This window comes from Rhipicephalus microplus, chromosome X (genome assembly GCF_043290135.1).
Source record: "Rhipicephalus microplus isolate Deutch F79 chromosome X, USDA_Rmic, whole genome shotgun sequence".
NCBI lineage: Eukaryota > Metazoa > Arthropoda > Arachnida > Ixodida > Ixodidae > Rhipicephalus > Rhipicephalus microplus.
In genome coordinates this window covers 234,954,599-234,964,590 of record NC_134710.1, presented here as the reverse complement: position 1 = coordinate 234,964,590, position 9,992 = coordinate 234,954,599, and the positions used below count along the sequence as shown (strand labels likewise).

Genomic DNA, 9,992 nt, shown 5'->3' with positions numbered 1-9,992 from the left:
CTTAGCTTATTTTTATAACACTACTTTTGCAATGTTTTATTTCTTGGTGTTGTTTGCCTACTTTGAATATTTGCTCATAGTTCTTTGGGTTTTTTTTTGCTGTTTGTTTCTGTCAGATATTAAATAGTCTTGATCATAGCCCATTATATCCATTACAGACTGTAGGTGGAAGCAGCCTAGGAAGACTCCGTCTTCAATATAACACCACATAACAATAAAGTGGCAACTATTTTAATGCTTTTCCTTGTTTCCATTTATTTACACTCAGCAGATCTTTCTGCCAACACTTCTCATCCTCCTAAGCTTTCTTCCCATTGTGTTAGTCTCTTGACCAGGTGTTTTTTTACATTTTCAAGCGTATACTTTTCTAGAAAATATTTCTGTAGAATTTCCGAGTTTCCGGTCTGCTGCATGCACATTTCCCAGTCAATCATGTCATCATTGTAGCGCCTTTTGTCCTCTTCAGCTCTCCGCTGGTAGACCTACAAACAAGCACAGTTACTAGGCATTCCAAGCATTAGGGCAACTTTTTAGTTTAAACAGTCATATCACAGCGAGTGGCACATCTCCTCTTAAACAGTCATATTTCAGCGTATGGCACACCAATTAAATTGGTAGTTACTTAAATGCCGCTATGTGAAATCACACACTAGGAGGCTCCAGGTTAACGTTGACCTCGGAAAAGCTCTTAATGCCCCACCCATTTCACCCTCTCAAATTCATATATAGGCAAATAATAGAACCTAACCCATCAGGTAGAGGCAGGAACGAGGTGCGCATCCAGCACAAGCTAAAGAATCTAGATGTAAACTGTGCTATGGCAGGCAAAGAAATAATTTGGTGTGCAGAGAAGCTTTGTCTGAGACTTCATGTAAGCTGTCCTTTGAGCAAAATAAAACAAAAGGTGAAGCACAGTATTATCTTTCAATAATGATTAAGGGCAATGGCAGAAAAGCAGACTGCACCAAGAAGAGAGTAAAGTTTTTTTTTTCCCTTCTTCTTTAAGTCCTTAGTTGGCCTTTCAGGTGATTGTGAGCGTATGATCTGTGCACTAGAGATCATTCACCATGTAAAAACCTGGTGAGGGGCAAGTGTGCAAGGAAATCTAATATGCAAGTGTTTAGACCAAATAATCGAAACCATACTTGTACTAAAGAAAAGAATGCCAAAACTGCTGAGCTAATGATGGTAATGTAATAAATATATGCTGTAACTCTGTCTTCTTACAATGATATGAGGCTGAAGATGATAGTGTTGGCCCAATTATGAGGTGCTGCTCTGAATGTAATCTGAATGAGAGAAAAGTGCTATTAGATATAGCACTTGTCTTGTCTTGCTTCTACCGTCTAGGCCTTGGTATTGCACTACTGCTCTGTTGGAGATATTTTCAGTAACACTGCAATAAAAAGCAAATGATCTAAGGTGGACGGAAGGAAGGAAGCAAACAACGGGAGAAACCAGGGATGTTAACCAGAAAGACATCTGGTTGGCTACCCTGCATTGGGGAATTAGGGAAGGAAAAGAGGGAAGAGAAAAAAAGAAAAAAAGGGAAGGCAGACAGTAAATTCACTGCAGCGGGTAGAACTCCACCACAAGTAAGAGGCGTTCACACAAACCTGTCGTCCTCAAAAAACACAAGAGGGCTTTCACAGCCTTGTGAGCTAGTCATAAAGCAGAACTAGCTCTGCGCCTTACCCACTATAATTTACAAGCTGAGATTACACAACAGAATCTCTTCCAGCAATTTCACTAGGATGTAAAACGATACACTTGTTGCTCTATTTTACAAAGAATTGCAACTGCCTTAGTATAGAATAGAACCCTTGCTGTATGGTATAAAGCCACGTGGAAGCTCAGCCTGACAACTTAAGTCAAAGTGCCAAATGAGCTAGATAACAGAGTATGAAACCTTGTCAAAACATAGCAGGCATTGAGTATTGAGTATGATAGCATGGCAACATTCCAGTCTCTTTTCTGTTTCACAACTACGTTTTTGTGAACTGGCTCAAAGACAAAAAGCATGCTTATTAAATGAATCAGCAGCTAGTGATGAGCTTCAAAGAGCCAAGAGTGCATAAGCGTTCCATATTTATCCTCAATGAGAGAAGAACAGTCCAGTTCAATCTTCGCTGCCTCACATATTGCACATGGATTGTATTTTGTACAGTAACCATCATATCTGACTGCAAACAAATCATTGTTGAATCGAGTACTATGTCTGTTCTGTCTTCTAAGATTTTGTTACTCAAGATTCTGCTCTGAAAACGAAAAAAATCTGCTGAAACATCTGGTTAGATGCTCCAAAACATTAGTCTCTAATTGTCCGTTCTTACCAAGAACACTTTTCGCCATTTTATGTAGCTAAAATACACACAAGCATGACAGTAAAATTGGCAATGCTCGTGAAATCATGCATCACTTATATCGGCCACAGATGGTGTGCAATCATAATTTTTTCTATACAATGTACGATGTGAGTGCTAATTCATATGCAAAAAGGCAAACTAAAATCACATACAATGTTGTACTCTCAGACTGACTTGTTGATAACAAACTTGAATAAGACTTTCACAAGCATATTTGAAGTACCAACATATTAAAAAATTAACTACACATCGACAGCTTATTACACACTCATTTAATAAAATGCACAGATTTTGTTTTGCTCAGCCTTTTTCTCTTGTAATTCTAATCTGAGTTGCTAGTGAAAGTTACCAGTTTCTTAAGGTCACTCGTGTGAAGTTTACTACCTTTGAAACTCCTTACCTGCTTTTCACACTCGGAAAGGGCTTTCCATTTTTCTGCTAGAACTTTTGCCTGTTCCTAAAGCAGGACCAAAGAAAAAACTGATTAAGTTACTGGTAACTTGATAATGAATATGTGTAAGTACTTACAGCAATTTTTCGGTTGGGCTGTCTGGCTTCAATGCAGAAAAAAGTATATGCCGATCGAGGAAGTCCTGGCTTCTTTAGCTGTCGCACCTTCTGAAAAGTCAAAAATGGAGAACTGCACATGTTAGTACTGCCCTCGGAGTGATGTGAAAGTGGGCATAATCTACATTAAATGGCACTGGTATCTGTTGTCACAACAACAGATGTAACAATAAAAACCAAATAACAAGAAAAGCAGCTCACTGCCTCCAGACGACGACTCCTTCTCCTCAGGAGTGGGTGCTTGGCTTTTTGACCAGATGCCATAATCTCTTCAATATTCAAACTGGACAGATCTTCATTATACTGTTTCTCTTGTAGTACCATGGTATCCCTTGCTTTTTTGGCATACAGCTGAAATGTCAGAAAGATAAGCTCAGTAACAGTAGCATTAATTAACTATATCACACATGCTGTAGATGCTACCCTTGCCTGTTTTGTATCCTCATCTACCGCCTTCCATTTTTCAGCAGCAATTAAGGCCACCTTTCGGAAATCTTTTCCTGCAAATGATAAACTGCTTAAAGTGACTTGATAGAGGTAAAATCCTTGATACAAGTAATAAGCATCACCTGGCATTGTAAGTTGGTTGGCCTGCAGCAATACAACTAGCTTATCACTACCAACATAATTAAGCAGTGTTTACTGCAATGCACAAATGACTAAATATAAATATTTATAATAGAACAAATCTATCTATGGAGAGAAGCTGGAAATTCCAAAGAAAAATGTGTTTCCTCTTTACAATCATCCTCACAATAAAAAGAGCCATCATGGCAACTCACGATCACAGCAAGATTGAAGAAGCCTATAATACATTTTCAAACATCCAATAATTATTTTATGACAATGATGACAAAGTTATGTCAGCTCACTGAATCAGATAACTAAGAGAGAAACTTTTTTCAGAACTTGGTAAATTCAATGACATTTTAGGACAAGCTCAGTGAGGTGAAGCACCAGGAACCTATAACAAACCAAAAAGCCAGGGAAAGGGCTGGACAAAGTAAACTCATCATAACATTGTAATGCAACTTCTGCTAATACCAGTTGTCAGTGGAAAAAGAGTAGGAAAGATTATTGGACTATACGGCATGTCAAGCAATCAAATAGAGAGGTGTATACTGAAAATCATTGACCAAACATAGAAAAGAATTGTTGAATGTATAAAAGATTCCTAACAGTACTGAAGGAAGCAGAGAGAGGAGGAGTTAATTACTTTGGGAGCCAAACTGTAAACACGCATAGCATTACGGCATAGATTGTAAAACAAAAAGGTCTACTAGTCACAGCAAATACTCTTCATAAAGGTTTTTAGTTGTAAGTGAGTGCCAATACTTTAATGGAGACAGTTAGAGCCTAAATTATTGAGCACAAAATCCAGTCACCACCAACAACCTTCATACCAGCTTTCAGTGAAGGAAAGAGCATATACTGAACCAATTCTCAACCCACTAAGCACATGGTTAAGCTTCAAACAATCTTTAAGCTTGTGACCTCAAGCAAGCTTAGGTGAATAAAGCACCATGACATCATGATTGATTGATTGATATGTGGAGTTTAACGTCCCAAAACCACTATATGATTATGAGAGACGCCGTAGTGGAGAGCTTTGGAAATTTAGACCACCTGGGGTTCTTTAACGTGCACCCAAATCTGAGCACACGGGCCTACAACATTTCCGCCTCCATCGGAAATGCAGCACCATGACATCCATCAAAGATCAAACGGATCCAAGATGTACCAACAGGACATGGTCAAAATATCGGGACGTGTTTTGGGAAACTTCCAGATGGCCCTGCGACATACAGACCTGTCCAACTCTTGTAGCTAATTGAACTTATCTCACTTTCAAAAACATGTCTTTTTTGATGTGAGAATACTAATATCCTATTTTCACCAGCCTGCTTACATGAACAACAAATTAACCACCATGAAAGTATTGGCTCCAAGTAAGAAGACAATAAATTGCAAAAAAGGCAGCATACGCCATGGACTGTATTGAAATTCTTCTGTAAGTAGTGTAAATGCACTTGACTACGGCTCATGGATTTCACAATGTGGAATTTTTCGTGCCTGCAAAGCACCAAGGTCAGCACCAGTTATTCCCATGTGAAGTTTGGAAGGTGCATAGATCACTAAGGCACAGTGTTGAAAGAAATGTAAGCATGCTGCACAAGTGCTTGAATGCACCGTATCCTAAAGAACGGGCGGATAGGTAGTACTCGGAGAAAGATTTCAAGGTGCAATCATGAATGAAAAGTGTTTTTTCATTATTATTTATTTACTTGATGTAAAGCATCAGATGTGAGAAAAGGTCCACAAAGTGATGTTGGTTCAAGAAAGTTGGTAGATGCATGAGTTTGTCACTGAAAAAATTTAGTGCAAGCTTTTCCATATAAAAAAAAAAACGCTGCTTCAAACCAAGCTGACGACTTGCTCAATTTGATGCTCAACATGCAAGAAAATAGCCATCAAGTCACATTAAAGACTACACTGCTGCATAGTCTACAGAGGTTAAAGGTCATAGAACACATAATCTATAAGCCTTTTAAAAACTGCTGTTGCAAAAGCATGACATTAAAGCCATACAAGCTACTTAGTTGTTCTAAGTACCATTTTAGGTAAAAAGGCAGTGCTATTGCTACCTGTCAATGGCTAGAGTCTAAATAAAGTGAAAATAGTTCTGCTCTGTAAAAGTAACTGTATGTGCCAGTTCACTGTAGTGGTTGTCTAATGAGGTCTTCTTTAGACAGTTATAGTGAATGCAGAACCAATGAATATATTATAGTTTTAAGAAAAGCTGGCGATGTCTGGGGAATGTTTGACTTCACAACGTCGTATTTCAGCAGTTGATCAGCAATGGTATGATTACATGATCAGTAACAAACTGGCTCATGGCATAGTGGTGCTTGAATAAGTGTGCCAATGTGTGACCCACGGAGGCTCTGACAACCAAAGCGAGAGATGACATTTTTTTTAGGAAAGTAAGAAGATTAGCACAATGCCAGCTTATGCCACGGTCATTGATGAAGCTGTAAAGTACTTTCATGAGCAATATGAGTTCGAACACACGAGCACGTGGCAAATAGCCTCGAACGCTATATCGGCTGATTCGCAGCGGCCGTTGTCGGAAGCTAAGTGGAAAAGGCACCCCTCTTCTGGTATCTGTTGACACTTCCGCCTAAGCATCGTTACTGCAAAACAGCGGCTTATTGCATGTTAGTGGCTGTGGTAATATGAACTCACATAACGCACACAGTCACACCGAATCACCCATGTAGCTGCTGAGATATCGGCTGTGACGTAGGCTGCCTTGATGCCACGCCTGTATTATATGTAGGCGGTGTCGGATGCGCATTTTCGTGCATGTCTTTCACTCACTTTGTTTTTCGTGCATTTTTCTTCGTGTTATCATCGCTAGCAGCAGATTGCACGCAATCATCAGCCATTTGCCCGCAACGCTAGCGAAGCGGGAGTGCCAACAGACAGTGGAAGACCACCCCTCCTTTCTCGTTCGGTTTCGGCAGCGCCATCCACGTATCACGTTATCTTGGTTTTGATGCCACTTGCCACCACGTCGCGTGTTCGAGCTCATATTGCTCACGATAGTACATCCATCAGTTAAGCAGGAGATGGCGAGATGCAAGCTGGTATGGAAATTGGTGCACCCATTTCGAACAGTTGGGATGTCAATACACACATTAATAGAGGGGAGACAATCAAGTGAACGGAGAAGCCCAAAACATTCATCTTGCAGCTATCTTACAGGTTAATGCAGCAAAATTTGAACGAAGAGCCCTGTGCAACCCTACCAAGCTGAGCACAGCAAATGTCATAAGGCAGAAACGATCATATGACATTGATTGATATGTGGGATTCAACATCCCAAAACCACCATATGATTATGATTGATGCCGTAGTGGAGGGCTCCGGAAATTTCTACCACCTGAGGTTCTTTAACGTGCACCCAAATCTGAGCACACGGGCCTACAGCATTTTCGCCTACATTGAAAATGCAGCCCCGGCGCGGTGGTCTAGTGGCTAAGGTGCTCTGCTGCTGACCCGCAGGTCGCGGGAACGAATCCCAGCTGCGGCGGCTGCATTTCCGATGGAGGTGGAAATGTTGTAGGCCCGTGTGCTCAGATTTTGGTGCACGTTAAAGAACCCCAGGTGGTCGAAATTTCCAGAGCTTTCCACTACGGCGTCTCTCATAATCATATGGTGGTTTTGGGACGTTAAACACCACAAATCAATCAAATCATTACATTGAACATGCAGCCGCTGCAGCCGGGATTCGATCGCGCAAAAAAGCTAAAATTGTATGGTAAAAAAAAAGCATATATAAGTGCATGCACACAAACTGCTACAACTTACAGCCTCTTTAGTGTAAGAAGCATATGAGCATATGCACTGCAAATACTCCAAGATTCCTTTCTTGTGGACGAGGCATATCGTCATTCAGTAGGGAGCAAAGCAATTCAGTGATTCTAGACAGTACAATGTGACAATAAGCTGTCGCATTATTAGGTACATTTCTTGAGTGTACATTTCAAGGAATTGTCCTGTTTTATAATATACACCATAACTACATTACTGAAGCTAGACATATGTGCGCAGTTTTTTTTTTAAGCTGTATTGACAAATTAGACAAAAATTTCGGCTGCAAGCTCACAGAGACTCGAAACCAGAGAAACAAAACACCCCTAGTAAGACCAGCTTTAGCGACTTCACACGACCTATGCAGTCAATGCAGTCAAGTGGGAAGGGCTAACCAAGAATAAATGTTAGCAGGGCACAGTAAATGCATCAATATCACAACTTCACCCCGGTGATAGCTGGAGATCAATATCAATCGTAAAGGTGGTGGCAATGCGAGTTGCATGACTACTTGAAAACTGCGGCCGCCGCGAACGTCGTGTTGCTGCAAAATTTTACTGTATTTATACATACTACTGAGTTACATGAAGCTGAGCAGTTCACAAAAATTCCAAACGTGCGACGTTCTAACTGACACTGCTAACAGGTCAAGTCATCCGTGCCTTTTCGTTTCCTTCAGACTAGCATGTCTTGCGAGCAAGCAAAATCGAGATCTTTGAATATGTTACCTGGGTTTTCTTTTTTCAACGAAGGCCAGATCGTCTTCAGAAATAAGTTATAACCAGACAGGCGCTTCGGACGGCAGGGTAAACTAGCTTTGGTCGAGAGTTCACGAAAAGATAGCCACGCTCTTAACATCTGTAGTTCAAAGGTGAGCTGTTTACACTATTTTGGAGAGTATCGTTTGCCTGTTATGTTACTCCAGCCACAGGCTGTGCTCCAGCGTGCATAGTTGCACGGACTGCACGCGCCACGGCCTACTACTCGCAATACACGACCGTCAATACACGACCGTTGCTACCGTCCTCCATGAAGATCCTTCTAGTACACTCTATCCATGACACGCTTGCGACTACGACCTTGGCTTGGATAGCTGATGCTGATGACCTCTGATGGATGGCGCTTACGGGCCACAAAGGGGGATGGGCCAAGAACCGGGCGGCAGGATACTTAAATGAAACTAAACTGAAAATGAAGCCAATCTGAAAAAGTAGCTTAAAATAATACTACCAAAAACAAAAATGTGTGCTAAGCAAGCGGTCAAACCATCTTTTGTTTTTGAAAGACATAACTACGATTTATAAACTAAAGATCTGAAAAGGTAGTGGTTCACTAGCATGGTAATCTTTTAGTTGCGTTGATGTAATCAAACACAGCGGAGCATACATCCCTGTGGATAGCTTAAACGGCTTGGACGCAGGGGCGTGGGTTAAGTTTTTTCTTCTTCTCCTTCTTCTCTACTTCTTCTTCTGGTCATCTGTGCCTTGCGTGCACGAGCACGGTCATTGATACGACGTGGCTCTCGTTCTTGGTCGACTGTTTTATTGTGATAAGAGGTACAGTACAGTAGCAGGTTTGACGTGAGTCTGCTCGTGATGAGTTCTCCAAGAGCATTATTCAATGTCCCGCTATTTTAAAAGTATTTTGGTTTGGAGTTGCTCTACAAATCATGTAATGAGAGTTTGCAATCGAAACAGGATGCTCTGATTGTTCTAGCTCACTATCTCCTTGTAAAAAATGGCAAACTTTGTGCAGGAACCGGAGAAATGGTAAGTGCTTTCAATCGTTTGCTGCCTACTTTAGTTTCGACTGCTACAGCGTTAGGACCATTTTGTTAGGATAATTTCCACACAAGCGAAAAAAAAATTGTAGATATGACTTAGGCAGAACTGGTATTCAACGAATAATATAATTTGACATGGTTTAGTGCGGCGTGAAAGCCTGAAAAACAGAGGTGAATATTTCACGATAAAGCAGTTTTGTTATTGCTCAAACTTCGCTAATATTTTGTAATTTTTTGTGTTTATGTTTCAGTGCTTCATCACTTGTGTAGAGGAAAAAAACAATTGTGTAAAGGCATTAAATTTGTTGTAAATTTGTGTCGTTTGTATTGCCACCTACTGGCAGTCGGGGAAAGCATCCGCTGTTGGTCAAGCGGTTGATTTGAAGGTGCTGTGGCGTGTACTTATTTTTCTCTCATAATCCCAACATGACAACGTGAGATATGGCAGTGCGCATTAGTAACAAGAATGACACAAAATAATAGGCACACATACGTGCTTCTGTATGTCTTCAGTGTTGTAGTGCTTTCTTTATGTGCTTTGACACATACCATCACGCTAATCTAACTAGCCCACCTGCACATATCACTGTGTGTGTAGTATGCACATAGTTAACCACATATATATATATATATATATATATATATATATATATATATATATATATATATATATATATATATATATATATATATATATATATATATAGCAATTAGCATGACGTCTCTTATGTTGTATTAACCGAAAGGAAAAAAAAATATAATGCTTTGCATTGCTTGTTCACTATAAGAATTGCCAAATATTGTATTTATAAAGAATATGTTTTGTTGGACATTATTCAATGAAAAAAAAAAAACAAATGTTGCTAGAGCAAACAAACCTGGCAAACCTCCCCCCACCG

At 40.2% G+C, this 9,992-nt stretch overlaps 1 protein-coding gene across 1 annotated transcript; it reads right to left on the bottom strand.

The window, feature by feature from the left end:
• Positions 1-215: 215 nt before the first annotated feature.
• Positions 216-8,320, bottom strand: LOC119187754 (transcription factor A, mitochondrial). Its single transcript, XM_037435830.2, has 6 exons — positions 8,039-8,320; positions 3,363-3,433; positions 3,135-3,284; positions 2,895-2,984; positions 2,767-2,823; positions 216-482 (listed from the first exon to the last, which is right to left on the bottom strand). Exons 1-6 carry the CDS (start codon positions 8,166-8,168, stop codon positions 291-293), a joined length of 690 nt encoding a protein of 229 aa, XP_037291727.1. The 5' UTR covers positions 8,169-8,320; the 3' UTR covers positions 216-290.
• Between the last annotated feature and the right edge of the window lie 1,672 nt (positions 8,321-9,992).

Coding starts and splice junctions, on each gene's coding strand:
- LOC119187754 (XM_037435830.2), bottom strand. CDS start 8,168: ATGTTAAGAGCGTGGCTATCTTTTCGTGAACTCTCGACCAAAGCTAGT. Junction 3,434..8,038: donor GTTGAAAAAAGAAAACCCAG/GTAACATATTCA, acceptor TATCATTTGCAG/GAAAAGATTTCCGAAAGGTG. Junction 2,824..2,894: donor AGCCCAACCGAAAAATTGCT/GTAAGTACTTAC, acceptor GTCCTGCTTTAG/GAACAGGCAAAAGTTCTAGC.